Source organism: Symphalangus syndactylus, chromosome 14, assembly GCF_028878055.3.
Source record: "Symphalangus syndactylus isolate Jambi chromosome 14, NHGRI_mSymSyn1-v2.1_pri, whole genome shotgun sequence".
NCBI classification, from domain to species: Eukaryota; Metazoa; Chordata; class Mammalia; order Primates; family Hylobatidae; genus Symphalangus; species Symphalangus syndactylus.
In genome coordinates, this window is record NC_072436.2 from 10,824,561 (window position 1) to 10,847,411 (window position 22,851).

The 22,851-nt window shown below is 48.9% G+C and overlaps 1 protein-coding gene across 22 annotated transcripts in view; it reads right to left on the minus strand.

The window, feature by feature from the left end:
• The window catches only part of TMEM94 (transmembrane protein 94), a 44,000-nt gene extending 21,447 nt beyond the window's left edge, over window positions 1-22,553 (minus strand). For 4 of the 22 annotated variants that reach the window (XM_063617084.1, XM_063617086.1, XM_063617075.1 and 1 more), the window contains exons 1-2: window positions 22,407-22,530; window positions 6,253-6,382 (exon numbers count right to left, since the gene is read on the minus strand). In XM_063617084.1, coding sequence (XP_063473154.1) covers window positions 6,253-6,276 — 24 coding nt within the window. In that variant the 5' untranslated portion in view covers window positions 6,277-6,382; window positions 22,407-22,530. Of the gene's footprint in view, window positions 1-1,577; window positions 1,781-6,252; window positions 6,383-22,406 lie in introns of those variants that run through there. The other 18 variants (XM_063617090.1, XM_063617077.1, XM_063617083.1 and 15 more) reach the window with 8 other exon arrangements.
• Window positions 22,554-22,851: the final 298 nt, after the last annotated feature.

Consider the following 22,851-nt stretch of genomic DNA (forward strand, 5'->3'; position numbering starts at 1 on the left):
TGCTCTGTCTGTTCTGTCATCAAAGAGGGACGCTGGCAGGGCGTGGGGATTTGGAGGAACAGCAGGGTGGTAAAAGAACTCTATCCATCAAATCAGAACCACAAGGAGTCTGCCACTGAACAGGCCCAGCTCTGGAGGTCTGAAGCTGAGCACCTGGATAGGCTGAGGCGCCTTCGAGAGCCAACACACCTGAGCTCTCCTGTGCTACTTCGTCAGGTTTCTCAGGTGACCCAGAGTCAGAAACCCCCAAGCCCCAGGCCCTGTGCTCTTTCCTTTTTTTCTTTTTCTTTTATTTATTTATTTTTTTTTTTTAAGATGGAGTCTCGCTTTGTTGCCCAGGCTGGAGTGCAGTGGCGCGATGGCTCACCACAACCCCTGTCTCCCGGGTTCAAGCGATTCTCCAGCTTCAGCCTCCAGAGTAGCTGGGACTACAGGCATGCGCCACCATGCCTGGCTAATTTTTGTATTCTTAGTACAGAGAGGGTTTTACTATGTTGGCCAGGCTGGTCTCGAACTCCTGACCTCGTGATCTGCTCGCCTTGGCCTCCCAAAGTGCTGGGAATTCAGGCGTGAGCCACCCTGCCCGGCCGCCCAGTCCCCTTTCAGAGCTCCTGCACAGCATTCTGGGCACAGCAGCTGCTCTCCTTCCTACTCCAGCTGTTTCAGGAGCAATAGAATCAAGGTCCCCTAAGCTCAGGTAGACAGGTTATGAATTTAGACCTTGACCTTCAGCCTTGACAACAGCAGATAACTACTAATTAGAACTGGCTGGCTGGGCATGGTGGCTCATGCCTGTAACCCCAGCACTTTGGGAGGCCAAGGTGGGTGGATCGCTTGAGCCCAGGAGTTCGAGACCAGCCTGGGCAAGATAGTGAGACTCCATCTCAGGCCTGGCCCCCTCTCTGGATCCCCACTGTCATCGTCAGTGCAGATATGGAAGGTACACAAAGCTGGACTCCACACAATGCCCGAATCATGGAAGCAGAGATTCAGCCACTATACACTCTTCTGAGTTGGGCCACACACAGATGGACTCTGTCTGCAGCCAGGCAAATCAGAGCCTTGAGCAGAGCTGCTTCCTCCTTTTCCTGGCTCATGCTGACCTTAGCATTTTCACCCACATTCTTCCCCACCTCCTGTAGCCATCAGGACCTAGGAAAAAATCCTCCCCATCCTGGTGGCTCTTGTCTTAGTTCCCCACGTGGTCCTTCGTTGTGCCTTCACAGTGCCTTCGTTGGCCCTGAGGAGGGATGGCATCCTGGCCCTGAGCTTCTGTCACCTGTGCATGGAAACCCAGGTCCTCACATGCCTTGGCAGGGTATCCCCTGGGAGGCTTGGGTCCAGTCCTGCTCTGGGTGACTTGGGCGCCTGGGTGGCAGCTCCCCAGGCACACTGGCCTTCTGGCTCTCATTCCCAATCCCCTTCCCAGGTCCCAGCTACCCATGCTCATTCAAGCAGCCTCCCATTTTGCATTGTCTTCAGGACTCTCACAGCAACCGCTAACCCGAAGACTCCCACACAAAGCAGGGAACACAGCATTTTAAAGAGAAGCATAAAAGCCCCACCAGCATACTCACTTTGTTGCCTTTGCCCTGATGGGGCATCCATAGCTCTGCCTGCTTAAAGAGCATGGGCCAGAGCCTGAGCCACAAGCAGCCAGCTGCAAGAACTTCCAACACCTCCCTCAAAGCGGGGAGGGTGAAGAGAGGGAGAGAAGAGGAGAGAAGAGACGGAGACAGCTGAGAGTGTGTGAGCAAGGAGCCGGGTGCTGCGGAGAATCAGGCGCAGCAGAGCAGAGCTTCAATCTGCTGATTAATTCAGCCTATTTCTAGTCACGCTGCAGACTCAGGGAGGGAGGAGGAGGCAGCAGCCCTGGAAGGGCAGGAGGGAGGGGAGAAGAGGAAAGAGAAGGAGGGAGGAAACAGGAGCATTGAGAAGAGAAAGTTTGTCCGATGCACTGCCAGATGTCCAGGAGCTTGGCCTGTTCTTCAGAGGAGGCCACTGTGGGTTAGCTGAGGGGCACCATGCAGCCAGGATATGGACAGACAGAGGGACAGATGGAGGAGAAACTGCCCCTGTCCCAGAAACCTGAAGACAACTGCCAGTATCAAGGGGAACCCTGGGACACAAATCCCAGCTCTCTTCCCAAACTACCTGTCCTTTGTCCCCAAGTCACTGGGTGAGCCCATCATCCATGAGAAGCCCCTAAATCACATGGCAACTCCCCAGCATGGAGCCAAGCCAACAGCCCTTTCCATAGTTACAGCTGCAGGAAGGAGGGGAGAGGGGACTTGTGGGTTACTAATAGTAGCACATCCTGTGTAGAGGGGGACGGATGGACTGGCCGCTGAGAAGACTCGAGCGGTGACTTCTAGGAAGGCAATGCCCAAGGCCAGGCAGCTGGCGGAAGGAAGGATCTGGTAGGAAGGGAAGAGCCAGCCCAAAGGGCCTCTGAAGACTCTAACACCTTCCTGCCAGGTAGCATGGAGACCCTAACAGCCATGCAGAGAAGAGCCAGGCCAGCAGCCGGTGATGCCCCAATACATTCAGACGCACCGGCCCAAGTGCTGCAGGCCCATGAGGCTGCCCGGGAACGCCCAGGCCCTGCATCCCCCAGGCAGAGAGGAGGCCAAATACCTGGGGTTCTTGCCTCAGTACATGCCAGAGCATCAAGCAGAGCCTGAGTGAGTCGTGGCTCCAGAGGCATCATTCAGGGACCACGAGTTTGACATACAGGATGCTCTCAGCACAGGCACCCTAGGTGAAGGAGGGGCCAAGGCATGGGGAGTGGATGGGACACTTCTCTGCCTAAAACCATCCTTATAATGGGGTTACACGCCCCAGGGGAGAGGAAACAGCCTAACAGGTCCCAGAGCTGGAGAGTGTGAGCTGGAGCCTGAGCATGTTTCTCCAGGGCCCTCCGTTTCCTAGACGACACCATCTCAAGCTGCAGGGAAGAAGGAGCCTCAGCAGCCCAAGCCAGCCTCCCCATTCCCTTTCATGAGCGCAGCTCCCTGTGGGGCCCCCAAACAGAGTGCTGAGTGAGAACAGAAGGGAGGGCCCCGGGCAATCCAGAGGTTAAGAACAGGAAGACTCCATGGAGAGAAGGAAAGTTTGGCAGTGGGGGTCAGCTTCCACACCAGCCACTGTGAGGATGCTGCTGCTCTGCAATCTGGCTGTAGCCAAAGAGAAAGACTCCTGTCCCCTCTCTCCTGTTTCTGAGGCACTGCTCTGGTGGGAGCTACGAGTCTGCAAACACTGTCCCTTCTATGTGACAGGCCCCAGAAAGAACAGCACACAGGGGCTAGCCTGTGTGCTGTGCAGGCCCCAGTGCAGCCCTCTCTGGGCCCTTCCTCCCTTCCTACACTGCCCACCTCAGCAAATGGAGAAGAGAGCCCTGCACCCAAGCAGCAGGAACCCAGGCTGTCACTGCCACAGCAGGGCCACTGTGGGCTGGAGGACCGGGGACAGGGGTGAGGGCTTTGAAGGAGAGACAGAACTGATGGATCAGAAGCAGAGAATCATCAAGAGCCAAACCGCTCCTGAGCTAAGCCAGGGGACAACAACCCTCTTACCATCAATGACCACTGTGCCAGCTCCTCCAAAGCCTACTCCTCCAAGACACCTTCTGGTTTTTTTGTTTGTTTGTTGTTTGTTTGTTTTAGAGATTCTGCTCTGTCCCCAGGCTGGAGTGCAGTGGTGTGATCTCAATCTCGGCTCACTGCAACCTCTGCCTCCTGGGTTCAAGAGATTCTCCTGCCCCAGCCTCCCAAATAACTGGGATTACAGGCAAGTACTACCATGCCCGGCTAATTTTTGTATTTTTAGTAGAGACAGGGTTTCACCATGTTGGCCAGGCTGGTCTTGAACTCCTGACCTTAGGTGATCTGCCTACCTTGGCCTCCCAAAGTGCTGGGATTACAGGTGTGTGCCACCACACCCAGCTAATTTTTGTATTTTTAGTAGAGACAGGGTTTCACTATGTTGGCCAGGCTGGTCTCAAACTCCTGACCTCAGATGATCCACCTGCCTCGGCCTCCCAAAGTGCTGGGATTACAGGTGTGAGCCACTGCACCCGGCTGAGATCATCTTTATAAGCCCATTTATACAACTCACGAGTTACCTCAGCTAGAGGCCCTACTAGGGCCTGCTTGTACTATCCATTTTGTTTGTTGTTGTTTTGAGACAGTCTTGCTCTGTCGCCCAGGCTGGAGTGCAGTAGTGCAATCTCTGCTCACTGCAACCTCTGCCTCCTGGGTTCAAGCGATTCTCCTGCCTTAGCCTCCCAAGTAGCTGGGATTACAGGCACGTGCCACCATGCCCAGCTAATTTTTGTATTTTTAGTAGAGACGGGGTTTCACCATGTCAGCCAGGCTGGTCTCGAACTCCTAGCCTCAAGTGATCTGCCTATCTCGGCCTCCCAAAGTGCTGAGATTACAGATGTGAGCCATTGTGCCCAGACTGCTTGTACTATCAATTCTTCTGCTAGACAATAGCCTCTCTAAGCCAGGGGCCACCTCCCTGGTGCCTAAAGCTCTGCCAACCCAAAGCTGCCATTCCACAATATGGTGACTGCCAATGATGACTGATGATGCTTTCCAGGTCAGGGCTCACCTATCCGGAAAGAGGAGGAGGACGAGAAACCCTCCAGGAAAAATGGTCCCTGAGAGCTATTCAGCTGGGTTCTCAAGTCTTCTCCCTCAGGCTGGAGAGAGAAGCCAGCCCCTCGATACAGAACTTTGTTTCCCCCATACACTAGGAACTAGCGTTCAGTGGTTCTGGCTGGAATCAGAAGACAATACCATCTCTGTTTTAGGGGATTCAGCCTCACCGAGGCAGGCCACCCCATTGCATAACAGCAGATCTGGGGACGTGCTCCTTGGAACTGAGCAGCGCAGAGCCCTTGCAGCTGTTTGCAGCAGCCTTACTCCCAGCTAGGAGAGAGGCAAGGGTAGCTTTCCCTCTGTGCCAATCACTGCTAGGTGGATATCTGCTGAGCACTCAGAGGTGGCTATGAAGAGGAGGCCACGCACACCTGCTTCAATTTCAATTCCAGAAGCCTATTGCACAGCTGGTCCAGAGACACAGGAAGCTTGGAGCTGAACAGAAAGCAGTCAGCCACCCTGGTGCCAGCTGAGGCCCAGGGAGTGAACCCACAGCCCCCTCTCCAGACCTTCCCGAGACCTCCTGGAAGGAATATCACTATTCAGATGTTCAGGTCAATAAATATGTACCAAGCCCTTGCTACATGCCAGGTTCGGTGCTGTGAGCTAGGGATATTGAGATGAAGTGGAAGAGATGAGTTAATTTCAATGGAATAGCGAGTACAATGGTAGAGGTACTATGAATGCTGAAAGGAAGGACCTCTGGAAGGAAAGAGGATTTAACTGGAGAAAATGATGCCAAAACTGGGTCTTGAAGAAAGAACAGAAGAAGTTTCCAGAAAAAGGGGTGGGAAGCATTTTAGAGGTAATTACTAGTGCTAAAGTCAAAGCAGGAAGGCTAGGAACACCAAATCCATGGGCAGGAGCAGGATTCTGGAGGGCTTTGTACACACTAAAGGTTAAGTAGGTGGTGTGGAACCACTGACCAGTTTTGTGGCAGCCATGTGGAGATGAGCAGAGACGGAAAGATCTATTAGGAAGGTGTGGCAGAAGCTAGGCAAGAGACAAAAGGACTTCCTCTGGGGCAGTCTTTGTCAAGGGAGTGCAGTTTTCTGATTGACAACTCTACCTCCATCCAGAGATGGTGTACATGGAGGCTGGGCCAAGCCAGGCTGGGAGGAGAAGACCGATCTTACGGATGGCCCAGGCCACCTGGCTGCTCACCACCGGCTGATTAGGCAGCTGTGTTTGGAGTCTGGGGAGCTCTTCCCTAACCACAGAGAGGGTGCTTGACAGCCCTCAGCATGGCTCAGCAGGTTAGGACATCACCCTAGCAAAGGGCAAACAAACTAAATAACACACCCCTGGGCAAGAAGTGGAAGACTGGCTTGGAGCCAACCTAAACCAGAAACCCTGCTCCCATGCGGTTGTGTGAATAGGTCCACCTTCATCCTTTATTCATAGGTCTGTGAGTCTGTGCTTTCCAGCCAAGAGGTCACAGTCGCATCCCCCAAGACTCAGAGCCTTGCCTCCTCTCTCAACTTTTGTTTAAAGCCCCCAGTTAAGGACCTCCCAGGCAAAAACAAGTAGGAAAGAGTTCAACAGAGACACAGAGACAACACCTATAAGGTAATAGGATATGGCCTACCAGGTGCTTCTCCTTCAGGTCCATGGGCCAAGAGTACTGCAGGCATGCCCAGATGAATGCAGTCACCCCTGAAAGGAAGGCTCCTCCCCAGCATGCACAAACCCTAGTGAGTCTGTCACAGTCATAACATCTGGGGAAAAAGAAGAAAGAGATCACTCAGGTTGCTGGAACAGGCAGCTACTGTGAAACACAACAGCATCTTTTTTTTTTTTTTTGAGATGGAGTCTCACTCTGTCGCCCAGGCTGGAGTGCAGTGGCGCCATCTCAGCTCACTGCAAACTCTGTCTCCTGGGTTCAAGCGATTCTCTTGCTTCCGAGTAGCTGGGATTATAGGCGTGCATCACCACGCCCACCTAATTTTGTATTTTTCAGTAGAGACAGGGTTTTGCCATGTTAGCCAGGCTGGTCTCAAACTCCTGACCTCAAGTGATCTGCCCGCCTCAGCCTCCTAATAGTATCATCTAAACCACAGTATCGTACGTGGAAAAGTACTAAACTCACTGACCATCAGACGGAGTCAGCCTCATCAAGCAGCAGAGCTTTCCCCCAGGCAGTCAGCTCTAGATGAATTCCACTCTCTGAGACCAGGAGGGAGAGGGCTACAGAGAGGATTCTGGAGGGGTACAAACTTTCTCTCTTTCACCCTTCATTTTCTTTCTTTCTTTGTTTTTTTTTGTTTGTTTTTTGTTTTTTTTTTTGAGACGGAGTCTCGCTCTGTCGCCCAGGCTGGAGTGCTGTGGCCCGATCTTGGCTCATTGTTGCAACCTCCGCCTCCTGGGTTCCAGCAATTCCCTGCCTCAGCCTCCCGAGTAGCTGGGATTACAGGCACTTGCCACCACACCCGGCTAATTTTTGTATTTTTAGTAAAGACGGGGTTTCACCATCTTGGCGAGGCTGGTCTTGAACTCCTGACCTTGTGATCCACCCGCCTCGGCCTCCCAAAGTGCTGGGATTACAGGCGTGAGCCACCGTGCCTGACCTTCATTTTCTTTATTATTATTATTATTTTTTTTTTTTTTTTTGAGACAGAGTCTCGCTCTGTCGCCCGGGCTGGAGTGCAGTGGCGCAATCTCGGCTCACTGCAAGCTCCGCCTCCCGGGTTCACGCCATTCTCCTGCCTCAGCCTCCGAGTAGCTGGGACTACAGGCGCCCGCCACCGCGCCCGGCTAATTTTTTGTATTTTTTTAGTAGAGACGGGGTTTCACCGTGGTCTCGATCTCCTGACCTCGTGATCCGCCCGCCTCGGCCTCCCAAAGTGCTGGGATTACAAGCGTGAGCCACCGCGCCCGGCCATTTTCTTTATTATTATTATTTTGAGACGGAGTCTTGCTCTGTTGCCCAGGCTGGAGTGCAGTGGCATGACCTTTGCTTACTGCAACCTCCACCTCCTGGGCTCAAGTGATTCTCCTGTCTCAGCCCCTCAAGTAGCTGGGATTACAGGCATGCACCAGCATCCCCCGCTAATTTTTGTATTTTTAGTTGAGACAGGGTTTCACCATGTTGGTCAGGCTAGTCTTTTTTTTTTTTTTTTTTTTTTGAGACAGAGTCTCGGTCTGTAGCCCAGGCTGGAGTACAATGGCGCGATCTTGGCTCACGGCAAGCTCCACCTCCCGGGTTCACGGCATTCTCCTGCCTCAGCCTCCTGTATAGCTGGGAATACAGGCGCCCACCACCACGCCCAGCTAATTTTTTGTATTTTTAGTAGAGATGGGGTTTCACCGTGTTAGCCAGGATGGTCTCAATCTCCTGACCTCATGATCCGCCTGTCTCGGCCTCCCAAAGTACTGGGATTACAGGCGTGAGACACCACGCCCAGCCTATTATTATTTTTTTTAATTTTGTGTGGAGAGGAGGTCTTGCTATGTTGCCCAGGTTGGTCTTGACCTCCTGGCCTCAAGCAATCCTCCCCACCTCAGCCTCTTAAAAGTTCTGGGACTACAGGCCACAGGCGTGAATCACTGTGCCCAGCCTCAACCTTCATTTTCAGGGGCACACTGTGTTTTTTTCCATAGGTACTCTGTTTATCACCGAATTACAGCATGCAGGAAAAGGCTTGGTTTATTGGCTTTTTTTTTGTTTGAGATGGAGTTTCACTCTTATTGCCCAGGATGGAGTGCAATGGCATGATCTCGGCTCACTGCAACCTCTGCCTCCTGGGTTCAAGCGATTCTCCTGCCTCAGCCTCCTGAGTAGCCGGGATTACAGGCATGTGCCACCATGCCCAGCTAATTTTTGTATTTTTAGTAGAGACGGGGTTTCACTATGTTGGTCAGGCTGGTCTAAAAACTCCCGACCTCAGGTGATTTGCCCACCTCGGCCTCCCAAAGGATTTATTGGCATTTTTATTTATTATCACTACTTTTTTGGTAGAGATGGGATCTTGCTATGTTGCCCAGGCTGGTCATGAACTCCTGACCTCAAGTGATCTGCCCGCCTTGGCCTCCTAAAGTGCTGAGATTTCAGGCATGAGCCACTGCACCCAGTCAGCATTTTAAAAATTTAGGGTTAAGGCCGAGCACAGTGGCTCACGCCTGTAATCCCAGTACTTTGGGAGGCCGAGGCAGGCAGATCACTTGAGGTCAGGAGTTCCAGACCAGCCTGGCCAATATGATGAAACCCCATCTCTACTAAAAATACAAAAATTAGCCAGGGGTGTTGGTGGGCGCCTGTAATCCCAGCTACTCAGGAGGCTAAGGCAGGAGAATCACTTGAACCTGGGAGGCAGAGGCTGCAGTGAGCTGAGATTGCGCCACTGCACTCCAATCAGGCGACAGAGTGAGACTCGGTCTCAAAAAAAAAAAAAATTTAGGGTTGAGGTTAGCCTTAACATCAAGTGAAATCTAGATACATAAGTTGGATAATCAGGGGGCAGCTGGGACAGCAGCAGGGTGGATGTCCACTGCATCCCCAGAACGAGGCACTGACTTCTTTCCACGTGCTGGCAGTCAGACGCCACACTCACCAGCATGTGCAAGCCCACAGCCCCTCACATGGCTGAGTGCAGTGCTCAACAGGCACCTGGGCATATGAACACACGATGGGCAGCCCAATCTGACAACAGGTCCGACAAAAGCGGGCTGGTTACCTGGAAAATGAGGTTAGCCCTACCTCCCCACCTACCCTCACCAGCCCTCACCCTCCCGTCCTGGCAACCATCACTCTAATGATCTCAGACCAGGGTGTGTTTGAGTAAAGAGTGACACTGAGTAATCTGGTTTGATGCCAAGCGACTCCTCTTGGAGAAAGCACTAACCTACTGACTAGGACAGCTCTTTTGGGGGCCAGGAGCAAGCCTTGTCAAGGGGTGCCAGGCAGAAACCCAGGAGAACTGACCCAGAAAAAAGCTGTCAAGAAACAATAAAAGCTGTGTCCAGAGGACCCAACCAGAAGTCCCAGGTTCTGCCACCAACTCCACTCCAAAACCCCGCCCAATTTCTCTCAGGGTGGCACCCATGCTGGTGCCCTAGGCTGAGCAACCACGTCTCTCCCACCCCTGCCTTTCAAAGCTCAGCCAGCCTCAAAGGCTCAGATACAGACAGTGACGCTGGAAGTGGCCTTGCAATGCAGTGACATTCAGTCTTTGGCAGCCAACTGAAATGGGATCCTGAGGGACCAAATCCACTCCTCCCCAAGGCCACTGTCTGACTCAGGCTGCCCCAGTCCTGTTTACGACTGCAGCTCGAGGTCCCCATGACACCCCATCCCAGCAGGGGCTAGATGAGATCGTTGCCACACAGGGAAAAACACCAGGAGCCAGATGGGGACTGCGCCTGTTAACTCCTTCTGCCAACGCTGCAAAAGCAAAATCACTCTGTGGCCAGCTGGAACCACAGCAGTACAGAGAGGGCGGCCAGGAACAGGACATTTTTCTAAGAGTCTCTATTTTCCCATCATTCCATACATGGGATTCTGGGAGACAGCCATTCTTAACTGTCTGATCTGAAACCCGTAGCAGGGTCCCTAAAGGGCCAGTTCTGCTCCTAGCCCATTGTGAAAAAAAGCACAGGATTCAAAGCCAAATATCCCTGGGTTCAAATCCCAGCTCCAGTATGTCTCAAACGCCAATGACCTTGGCAAATTATTTGTCCCTCTGAGCCTCAGTGTCTTTGTTCATAGAATGGAAATGACAATATCTATTTCACAGAGAAGCTATAGAATTATGAAAAATAGTATATGCAGGGGGTCTAGTATAATATTTGACATATAGTAGGTACTCAATAAACAACTGCCATTACTATCAGCAGCAAGCAAAAAATATGAACTGAGTGCCACTTAGGTGAAGAATAAGGACTCAAAAGCAAGGTGGAAGAAAAATAAATGGATGGCATAATGATGGGAAAGAAATAAGTGAAACTGTCTTTATTTGCAGAGGACAAGATCAATTGTATATGGAGAAAATGCCAAGGAATCTACAAATAAGATACTAAACAAATAAAGGTGCTAAGTTGCAGGATAGAAGATCAAAATACAAAATATAAATATGTTTCTATATACTATAATCAAATATCAGAAAATAAAAATTTTAATATCATTTATAACAGTATAAAAACAGCATGGCCGGGCGCGGTGGCTCACACCTGTAATCCCAGCACTTTGGGAGGCTGAAGTGGGTGGATCACCTGAGGACAGGAGTTCCAGACCAGCCTGGACAACATGGTGAAACCCCATCTCTACTAAAAATACAAAAATTAGCCAGGCGTGGTTGTGTGCGCCTGTAATCCCAGCTACTTGGGAGGCTGAGGCAGGAGAATCACTTGAACCTGGGAGGCAGAGGTTGCAGTGAGCCGAGATCATGCCATTGCACTCCAGCCTGGGTGACAAGAACAAAACTCAGTCTCAAAAAAAAAAAAAAAAAAACCCTAGAAATTATTCTAATAAAAATATGTGTAAGACCTGTACACTGCTGAGAAAAATTAAAGAAGACTTAAATAAATGGGGAAATATACAATGTTCATGGATTGGAAGGCTCAGTATTAAGATGGCAATTATCCCCTAATTTATAGATTTAATACAATCTTTTTTTTTTTCCCACTCTTGTTGCCCAGGCTGGAGTGCAATGGCACAATCTCAGCTCACTGCAACCTCTGCCTCCTGGGTTCAAGCGATTCTCCTGCCTCAGCCTCCCGAGCAGCTAGGATTACAGGTGTCCACCACCACAGCCAGCTAATTTTTTGTATTTTTAGTAGAGATGGGGTTTCACCATGTTGGCCAGGTTGGTCTTGAACTCCTGATCCCAGGTGATCCACCTGCCTCGGCCTCCCAAAGTGCTGGGATTACAGGCGTGAGCCACCGCGGCCAGCCTCTCAATACAATCTTAATCAAAGTCCCAGCTGGGACTTCCATAGAAATTGGCAAGCTGATTCTAAAATTTGGATGGAAATATAAAGGACCTACAATAGGCAAAACAATTTTGAAAATAGAAACAAATTCTGAGGACTTACACTACCTGATTTGAAGATTTAACATACAGCTACAGTAACCAAAACATGTGGTACTGATACAAAGAGAGGCATACAAATCAATGGGACAGAACAGAGAGTCTAGCACTAGATTCACATATATTGACCCTTACTTCATACCATATACAAAAATTAACTTAAAACAGATCACACATCTAAACATAAAGGTTAAAACTATAATACTTCCAGAAGAAAATATGCAGGAGGGCTGGGGGCAGGAATCTTTGTAACTTGGGATAAGCAAAGATTTCTTAAACATAAAAAACATAAACCATAAAAGAAAGCAACTTTAGTCAGGTCTGGTGGAGCACGCCTACAGTCCTAACTACTTGGGAGGCTGAGGTAGGGGAATCACTAGAGCCCAGGAGTTGAAGGTTACAGTGAACTATGATTGTGCCACTTCACTCCAGTCTAGGCAACAGAGTGAGACCCTGCCTCTAAAAAACAAACAAATAAATAAAAAATAACTGATAAATTGTTCCATAAAAATAAAATTTCCACTCTTCAAAATATGCCATAAAAAAATTGAGGTTGGACACAGTGGCTCATGCCTATAATCCTAGCACTTCGAGAGGCTGAGGCAGACAGATCACTTGAGGCCAAGAGTTTGAGTCTAGCCTCAGCAACATACCAAAATCATGTCTCAAAAAGCAAAAGTAGTTTTGAAGTCTTTGGGATTAAAAAAAAATATATATATAGATACACATACATACATACATATATGTGTATATATATGATATATATACGTGTGTATATATATGATATATATAGTGTGTATATATATGATATATATATATACACACACGTATATATATATAAATAGTTCTTACAGCTCAGCAACAAGACCAACAACCCAATTTTAAAATGAGCAAAGATTTCAGCCAGGCATGGTGGCACACACCTGCAGTCCTAGCTACTTGGGAGGCTGAGGCAGGAGGATCACTTGAGCTCAAGAGTTGGAGGTTGCAGTGAGCCATAATCTCGCCACTGCACTCCAGCCTGGGCAACAAAGTGAGACCTTGTCTTAAAAAAAATAAATAAAAATAAATAAATAAATAAATAAATAATAAACAGGCAGAGATTTGAACAGACATTTCACAAGATATATGAACAGCCAATATGAATATGAAAAGATGGTCAACATTAATTATTAGGGAAACAAAAATTAAAACCACAATGAGAAGGCCAGTCATGGTGGCTCACGCCTGTAATTTCAGCACTTTGGGAGGCTGACAGAGGAGGATGACTTGAGGCCAAGAGTTGGAGACTAGCCTGGGCAACATAGCAAGACCCTGTCTTACAAAAAAATTTAAAACCACAGCGAGAGACCAATACACACCCGTTAGAATGACTAAAATGAAAAAGACTGAGAATATGGCTGAGGCAGGAGGATCTTGAGACCAGGAGTTCAAGGCTGCAGGGAGCTATGATCACGCCACTGCACTCCAGCCTGGGAAACGGAGTGAGACCCTGTCTCTAACAACAACAAAAAAAGCAGCCAGGTGCAGTGGCTCATGCCTGTAATCCTAGCACTTTGGGAAGCCGAGGTGGGCAGATCACCTGAGGTTGGGAGTTCAAGACCAGCCTGACCAACATGGAGAAATCCCAACTCCACTAAAAATTCAAAAATCAGCCGACCGCGCCTGTAGTCCCAGCTACTTGGGAGGCTGAGGCAGGAGAATCGCATGAACTCAGGAGGCAGAGGTTGCAGTGAGCTGAGATCATGCCATCGCACTCCATCCTGGGCAACAAGAGTGAAACTCCATCTCAAAAAAAAAAAAAAAAAAGTAAGAAAATGAAAAAATACACAGGGATAAGGGGCCAAAATGGAGAGGCTCTGAGGAGTCACTGAAGAGTCTGGGTTTCTGAGTAGGCCCCAGGTTTGTTTGGTTTTTTGAGACAAGGCCTCACCCTATTGCCCAGGCTGGAGTACAGTGGTGCGATCACAGCTCACTGTACCTCAACTTCCCAGGCTCAAGTGATCCTCCCACCTCAGCCTCCCGAGTAGCTAGGATCACAGGTGTGTGTCACTATGCCTGACAATTTTTTTTTTTGGAGACAGGGTCTATGTTGCCCAGGCTGTTCTCAGTATTTTAAGAGGGTAGAAAATGGATCAGAGGGAAAAGGAAAGAAATTATAGGCAGAAGAGTTAGAAGAAAATGACGATAATCTTGGTTTGCCATGCCAAGTGTCTAGACAAAGGTGGCAACAGTAGCCATGAAGACAAAGGGGTGGATGCCTCCTGCTGCCAAGCTCAGAAACAAGGTCAAAAAGAACTAAGTGGAAGCCCGAGGCTCAGGTCGAGGGCAAGATGAGGAGTCGGCTGTCCTTCTAATCCCTTTTAGCACAATCTTCATTAGCTGTGCTTGTAAGCTAGCCATGCCCAACACACCAAAAATGCGGTTAGGTGGCTCTGTATTCAGTTTAATAGTTGTGCCCACAGGGTACTAATTGATAGATCTGTGTTAAGCTGGAGGGAAATTTTCAATAGCAACCTGTGGGATTCCATCCTTGGTGGCATTATAGTCAATTATTTTTATCAATGACTTGGGTGAGAAAACAGATGGTATGCTAATCAAATTCTTGGATAGCATAAACCTGGAAAGGAGATCAAAATCAAAATCCAAGAAGCTCTCAACAGGCTGAAGTGATGGGCCAAATCAAAGGGGTTCAGTTTTACTGGAAAAAATATTAAGTCCTGCACTTAGGTTCAAAAACTACTGTATAAAACTACCACAAATGCGTTGGGCGCAGTGGCTCACGCTTGTAATCGCAGCACTTTGGGAGGCCGAGGCAGGTGGATCACGAGGTCAGGAGATCGAGACCACGGTGAAACCCCGTCTCTACTAAAAATACAAAAAAATTAGCCGGGCGTGGTGGCGGGCGCCTGTAGTCCCAGCTACTTGGAGAGGCTGAGGCAGGAGAATGGCGTGAACCCGGGAGGCGGAGCTTGCAGTGAGCCGAGATCGCGCCACTGCACTCCAGCCTGGGTGCCTGGGTGACAGAGCGAGACTCCGTCTCAAAAAAAAAAAAAAAAAAAAAAAAAAAACTACCACAAATGGCTTAGTTAGATGCAATTTCAATATGAGTGTGTGCTCACTCAAAGTTCATTCACCTTTAGACTGCATTAACAGATATCCCGTGTCCCTAACAAGAGACGAGGAAGTCTGATTTCTGTACACGTCAGAGCATACCTGGAATATCTTGTTCAGTTGTGCATCACACACTTTAAGAAGGACACTAACAAAACTAGAACCTTTCAGAGAGCAGCAACCAGGTTGGAGAAACTAAGAAGTAAGAAATGGCAGAAAGAACTGAAGATGCTTAGCCGGTACCCCAAAAACATACTTTGCATGCAAGTAGGCCTGGAAAGGTATAATGGCTACAAGTAGTGAGAAGGGCCAGGCTTACTCTGGGAGGTCCCAAAACAGGAACTAGGATGCTATAAGAGGTAGACTGAGATGTAAAATGTACAGTAGCTTTCTACATAATTTAAACTGTATGTATATATATATATTTTTTTTTCCTTTTTTTACTTTTAGAGACATGTTCTCATTCTGTCGCCCAGGCTGGAGTGCAGTGGCATGATCATGGCTCCCTGCAACTGCAGTCTCAAACTGCTGGGCTCAAACAATCTTTCCACTTCAGCCTCCCAAGTAGCTGGGACCACAGACACATGCCACCATGACCAGCTTTTTTTTTTTTTGTAGACACAAGGTCTTGCTGTTGCCCAGACTGGTCTAGAACTCTGGGGCTCAAGCAAATCCTCCCACCTCAGCCTCCCAAAGTGCTGGAATTACAGATATGAGCCACTGAGTCAAGCCTAGAACTGTATATTTTTAATTTTTTTTAATAGAGATGGGATCTCACTATGTTGACCAGGCTGGTCTCGAACTCCTGGCCTCAAGCGATTTTCCCATCTTGGCCTCCCAAAGTGCTGGGATTACAGGTGTCCGCCACCACGCCCAGCCTTAGAACTGTATATTTTTAAAAGTGGAATAGGCTGCCCTGTGAAGCAATGAGCTCCCATCACTAGAGGGAACCAAGTAGAGGCTGAGAAATTATGGAGATAATTAATACATGAGGTGGAGGGTAGGAAGACAATTCTAACCCTGAGAGAATGTGAAACCAAAAAATCCAATAGCTTCTCCACATGCAAAGATGCTCAACTCTGCTTATAAGAGACATTCAGGCCAGGTGTGGTGGCTCATGCCTGTAATCCCAGCACTTTGGGAGGCCGAGGCTGGCAGATCACGAGGTCAAGAGATCAAGACCATCCTGGCCAACATGATGAAACCCCATCTCTACTAAAAATACAAAAATCAGCCGGGCATGGTGGTGCACACCTGTAGTCCCAGCTACTTGGGAGACTGAGGCAGGAGAATCACTTGAACCCAGGAGGCAGAGGTTGCAGTGAGCTGAGATCGTGCCACTACACTCCGGCCTGGCAACGGAGCAAGACTCCATCTCAAAAAAAAAAAAAAAAAAAAAGACATTCAAATCAGACTATGCCAAGATAACAAAATTGGAAGACTTTCACCACCTAACTTCAAGCCTTATAAAGCTACAGTAATTAAAGCAATGTGGAGCTGGGCATGGTGGCTCACGCCTGTAATCCCAGCACTTTGGGAGGCTGAGGCAGGCAGATCACTTGAGGTCAAGAGTTCGAGACCAGCCTGGCCAACCTGGTGAAACCCTGTGTCTACTACAAACACAAAAAATTAGCTGGGCATGGTAGTGTGCACCTGTAAATCCAGCTACTTGGAGGCTAAGGCAGGAGGATCCCTTGATCCTAGAAGGTGTAGGTTGCAGTGAGCCAGGATCGCACCACTGCACTCCAGCCTAGGCAACAGAGCGAGACTCTGTCTCAAAACAACAATAACAATAAAGCAATGTCGTATTATAACCTGGTATTAGAGAGTGCCAGAAACAGATCCAGGCATATATGTTTAACTGACTTTTGAGAAAGATGAAAGGCAATTCAGTGGAGAAAGGACAGTCTTTTCAACAAATGGTGCTGGAACAATTCAATATTCAGATGCAAAAAGAAAAATTAACTCAAAACGGATCATAGACCTAAATGTAAAACTGTAAAACTTATAGGCCAGGCGCGGTGGCTCACACCTGTAATCCCAGCACTTTGGGAGGCAGAGGCGGGTGGACCATGAGGTCAGGAAATCGAGACCATCCTGGCTAACACGGTGAAACCCCATCTCTACTAAAAATACCAAAAATTAGCCGGGCGTGGTGGCGGGCGCTTGTAGTCCCAGCTACTCGGGAGGCTGAGGCAGGAGAATGGCGTGAACCCGGGAGGCGGAGGTTGCAGTGAGCCGAGATCGTGCCACTGCACTCCAGCCTGGGCGACAGAGCAAGACTCTGTCTCAAAAAAAAAAACCAAAAACAAAAACAAAACAAAAAAAACTGTAAAACTTATATAGGAGATAGGAAAAAATCTTTGTGACTGTGGGTTACGTTTCTTTTCTTTTTCTTTTTTTTTTTTGAGACGGAGTCTTGCTCTGTCGTCCACGCTGGAGTACAGTAGCACGATCTTGACTCACTGCAAGCTCCGCCTACCAGGTTCACTCCATTCTCCTGCCTCAGCCTCCAGAGTAGCTGGGACTGCAGGCGCCTGCAACCACGCCCAGCTAATTTTTAGTAGAGACGGGGTTTCACCATGTTAGCCAGGATGGTCTCGATCTCCTGACCTCGTGATCCGCCCACCTCGGCCTCCCAAAGTGCTGAGATTAGAGGCGTGAGTCACTGTGCCCGGCCTACTGTGGGTTACATTTCTTAGATTCAGTACCAAACGCATAATCCACAAAAGGAAAAATTAATAAATTGGAACTGAGTGGCTAGGGAATGGTTGGGAGCAGGAAGGAGAATTTTTACTATATATACTTTTTTAAAAAAATTCTTTTTTATACTTTTTTCTGCCCTTGAATACATATACTTTTGTGCCTTTTGATTTTCAAACCATGTGAATGTGTCCAGCCTGTCTTTAAAAGATCAGCAACTTCAGGCCGGACACGGTGGCTCACACCTGTAATCCCAGCACTTTGGGAGGCCGAGGCAGGCGGATCATCTGGGGTCAGGAGTTCGACATCAGCCTGGCTAACATGGCGAAACCCTGGCTCTACTAAAAATACAAAAATTAGCCAGGCACGGTAGTGTGCACCTGTATTCCCAGCTACTCGGGAGGCTGAGGCAGGAGAATTGCTTGAACTCGGGAGGCGGAGATTGCAGTAAGTTGAGACCACACCACTGCACTCCAGCCTTGGGCAACAGAGCAAAACTCTGTCTCAAAAAAAAAAAAAAAAAAAAAAAAAAAAAAAAAAAAAGCCCATTACAAAAGGACAAATGTTGTATGATTCCTTTTATATGGGGTTGCTAGAATAGTCCAAATCACAGAGACAGAAAGTAGAAAAATGGTTGCCGGGGGTGGGAGCAGGGGGAAATGGGGAGTTAAATGTTTAATGGGGACAGAGTTTCAGTTTGGGAAAATAAGAAAGTTCTGGAGATGGATGGTGATGAGGGTTGTACAACAATGCAAATGTACTTAATGCCAGAGAACTGGTTACAATGGAAAATGTTATACTAGGCATTTTTTTCCGTAATTTTAAAAATCAGCAACTTCTGGCCGGACACGGTGGCTCATGCCTGTAATTCCAGCACTTTGGGAGGCCAAGGCAGGCAGATCCCTTGAGCACAGGAGTTTGAGACCAGCCTGGGCAACAGGGCAAGAACCTGTCTCTGTAAAAAAATACAAAACTTAGCCAGGTGTGGTGGCATGTGCCTGTGGTCCCAGCTACTCAGGGGGCTAAGGTGGAAGGATAACCTGAGCCCAGGAGATCAAGGCTGCAGTAAGCCATAATCACACCACTGCACTCCAACATGGGCTACAGAGCAAGTTCTGTCTCAAAAAAAAAAAAAAAAATCGGCAACTCCTGATTCTGATTTGCAATAGGCTCTGCCTTATAGCTAAGCAACATTCACCACTTGGCTTTCATGTCAACGTAACGAAGGTTTACGCTCTTTGAGTACACCTTTGAGTCTTTGTCCAGCATACGTCTTTTTTAAGTGTTTCCCAGTATTTTTCTGTTCACCTCCCTACCAAGCAAGACTGGTACCATGAACCTCTTTTTCAAGAAGCCCTGGAAGTTATGAAAATTGGGTTCATTTAATTATAGTACACTCAAATTTCTGGTTCCTCAAATACCACTCTAAGCCTTTCAAGGTTCTTCTCTCTGACACCCCTCACTCCTTTCCCATCACTTCTGGCCTTGGCAGCTAGAGAAACCCAAAGCAAGCAGTGTGTTGTTTGCTCCTCCTTACGCAGGCCATCAGTGTCTAAATCTGGCCCTTAACCTACTTGTCATGCCATGTGACCCACACTGTTTATTACCGTCTCAGCGGCCACAGGCAAAGCTTATTATTACACAAACCCCTGATCACCAAACCACACACTCTGGCTGGCGGGTCTGCTCAGAAGAAAAGCATTCCTGTTTCAGCCGTGGCCTACCCTCTAGTTCACCTGTGCTGCTATAAACAAACCCAGGCTTGCTTGGAAACGGGCTTTAAACAATATTTTTAAATCCTGTCATTTTGGTAAAGAAAGACACCATCATAAAAACAACACTGACACAACAGTAAGATAAGAAATATTGACACATATTTACCAACCACTGCCACGCCTGACCCGGAACCTTCTCACTTGAACACCAGGAATGGACTTGAAGGCTTTGTGGCGTTCAGGCCTGGACTGCTATGGTACGAGTTCAACTTGATTCATCAGATTAAGCTAAATACATAAAGCCTTGGGTGTAGGTAGTATTTACATTAGGACTCCTCCCTCTCCTGTAGAAACTGTTTCTCAAGCCCAACTTAGGGAGAGAGCAGCAGGGAGGAACAGGACGATCACAACCTTCATTTCTCATTAGTTTCTACAGGAGTTAAGGTTTCCAAAAGGCTGGTTCTCAGCACTAGGAGCTGGCACTACCTAGCAACTTCTCAAAACAGAAATGCCATGGGGTTTCTCTTCCATTTCACTGTCCAGGCCTGGCTCTCCCAGTCTCATCTGATGTCAAGTCACCACAAACAAGGGGCATGGTGGTCTGGTGGTTCAAGGGCAGTTAACTCTCAATTATTTAGGGGCTGATGATGAACAAGATGGTTTGTACTTCACCTCCCTGGTCAATGCACTGCTCCACAGTATCCACCAGTTTCCCTGTTTGCAGTTTTGACAAAGAGAACTAGTGAGCAAGGAAGTTAGAGCTAACATAGCAGCTAAGACTTGCAATGTTTGAGGATTTTATCTGAACGTGCTGTCTCCTGTTCTAGGGTTAACCATAGTCTACATTTTAATGTGCTCTGATCTTTACAGTCATTTTCAAACTTTTTGATTTCATGACTCTTTTTTTTTTTTTTTTTTTTGGAGACAGTCTTGCTTTGTTGCCCAGGCTAGAGTGAGTGCAGTGGCATGATCACGGCTCACTGCAGCCTCGACCTTCTGGGCTCAAGCGATCCTCTGGCATCCACCTCCCAAGTAGTTGGGAACACAGGCACATGCCACTATGCCCAGCTAATTTTTTGGTTTTCTTGTCAGTGTGTTGCCCAGGTTGATCTCAAACTCCTGGGCTCAAGCAGTCCTCCCACATCAGCTTCCCAAAGTGCTGGGATTACAGGCATTGTTTTGACTCTTTTGAACCTTACTAGTGCCATTGCTTTAAATTTTTTTTATTTATTTGTATTCTTTTAGTTCTGCCTCAGGAGCTAACATTTTTTTTAAACTACCTCTCTAGAATACCAAGATCACCTCTTCTTTTGCCAAAAGTACTATAAAGAGATACCACAGTGCCATTTCTTCTCTCCTCAGTGGCTCTCAATCTTTTTCTGCCTCCACGCTGTTTCTGTATGCAACGCGTTCCTGTTGATAACATCTCTAATGACACTGTAATGGTTCCCAAAAACCAAGGAAGAGGCATACCTTCCTCCTACTCTGCCTCTCGCTGCCCTGAGAATCACTAAAATAATTTATGCCCCCAATACAGACAGAGACTACAATAAATATTAATACCAGAAGTCTGCCAGAGAACTACCTGCTGGCTTCTTAAAATTAATGAATGCAAACCAGGCATGAAGACCCTAGTAATTGCCAGGAAGCATAGGAGGATCCCACTTTTAATGCCCATCTCTTTTAATGCCCAGAGCCACCCTGCAAGAGCTCAGGGGAGTCAGGGAACTTGATCTCCTCAGGTCACACCTAGGAAACAACTAGGTCTAGTGGATAAAGAACTCAAGCCCCTGGACTTTCGGGTTCTAGTTTGGCTCTAGGTGACCCTGGCCTTGCCTCTCCGAACAATCTCCACATTTGCAAAATGAAAATGTTAAAACTGCCCCCTCCCGGCCGGGCGCGGTGGCTCACGCCTGTAATCCCAGCACTTTGGGAGGCCGAGGCGGGCGGATCACGAGGTCAGGAGATCGAGACCATCCTGGCTAACACGGTGAAACCCTGTCTCTACTAAAAATACAAAAAATTAGCCGGGCGTATTGGCGGGCGCCTGTAGTCCCAGCTACTCGGGAGGCTGAAGCAGGAGAATGGCGTGAACCAGGGAGGCGGAGCTTGCAGTGAACTGAGATAGCGCCACTGCACTCCGGCCTGGGCGAAAGAGTGAGACTCCGTCTCAAAAAAAAAAAAAAAATTGCCCCCTCCCTGCTTCCATCTTCCAAGATTACCTGCGGAATAACAACTATGTCACTAAAGCTGAGCATCTTGGATAAATCAGGAGAAATAGATCCTTCTCTCCAATGCATACACCCACATACCAGAAGGAAAACAGATTCCATAACGAGCTCCCTCCTTTTTACCCTCAAGAGCCACCGAAAAACTCAGGAGAGAGGGTGGGATGTAGCAGCACGTGACCAAGGCAACGCCAAAGTGCAGCCCGCGGTGACACACCAATGAAAGAGCGGGGCTTTGCTTGCATCTGGCACTGGGCAGCGGGCAGGGGCCGCATCGTGGCATGCTAGGAACCGGGAGACCTGGGCTCCAGGGGTGTGCGGCACAGGAACGAGGGCATTGCACAGGAGTCACTTTATCCGATAGCATGGATGGTGAGCCTATGGCTGCTTCTGAGGAGCCTGAAAACGCTTCTGGAAAGGCGGAAGGAAAAAAAAGCACGCTCCAAACTGCAAGATCAGGGAAAAAGCTGCCAGGAGCCCCTCGGCCGGCTCCATCCAGCTGGGGACCGCCGCGCGAGGACCCCGGGCGACTGCGGAGAGCGCGCGCAAGCGGGACAACGGTCTTTATTTAGGTCGGGGGGATGAGGACTCCCAGGGGCCTGGAAATAAATACTCAGGGCGTCGGCGTTGAGAGCCCTCTGGGCCAGGGCCCAGGCACGACAGACATGGGGCAGGGATTCTTTGTTGGCGAGATTCTTTATTTCTGGCGAGAGACCCCACAATGGACCAATCCAGGACTGAGAGCAAGAGTCTGAAGACTCAGGGGAGGGCAATGGTCAAGAGCTGGAGACTAGAGCCAGTCCCTGGACTCCCCCTCAGGAGGCATCCCCTCAGGCTGTTCTCTGGGTGCAGACCCCAGACTCCCCTTTCCTTGGCCAAGAATCCAAAGGACGCGCAAGGCCGAGCCCCACGCCCCCTTGCTCCCCACTTTCGGGCCACGGGCCTTCTCGTACTTACCGGGGCCCCGGGGCCGGTCTTCCTCGCCCGCGTCCTCTCCCCTCCCAACCCCCTCCTCACTTCACGTCCCCTCCTCCGGGGGCCGCAGCCATGTCCGTTACTGGCAACTCTAAGAGGGCTTGCCTCCCTTCCGGACAACAGAGGCGCCGGCCAGAGAGCTACAGTTCGGGCCACCGATTGGTCAGGATTTGAGAATGGGGGGGAATTCTGGCTTCTTATTGGCTACGCAGAGTGCTAGGCTGTAGCTGCAACCGCTCCTCTGGGAGCCTGGCGGAATTAGGTGCCGAGTGATGCGGCCGGGAGAGTGAAGAGCCACTGTCCTTTCCTGCGCGTAAAGCTCAGGCAGTTTCTAGTCCAGAAACCCTGACCAGAGGGCACGGCTTTACCTCCGATTCGTTTTCCTACAGAATTATTCTAAAAAGATAGACGGCGCGCCCCCCCTTTT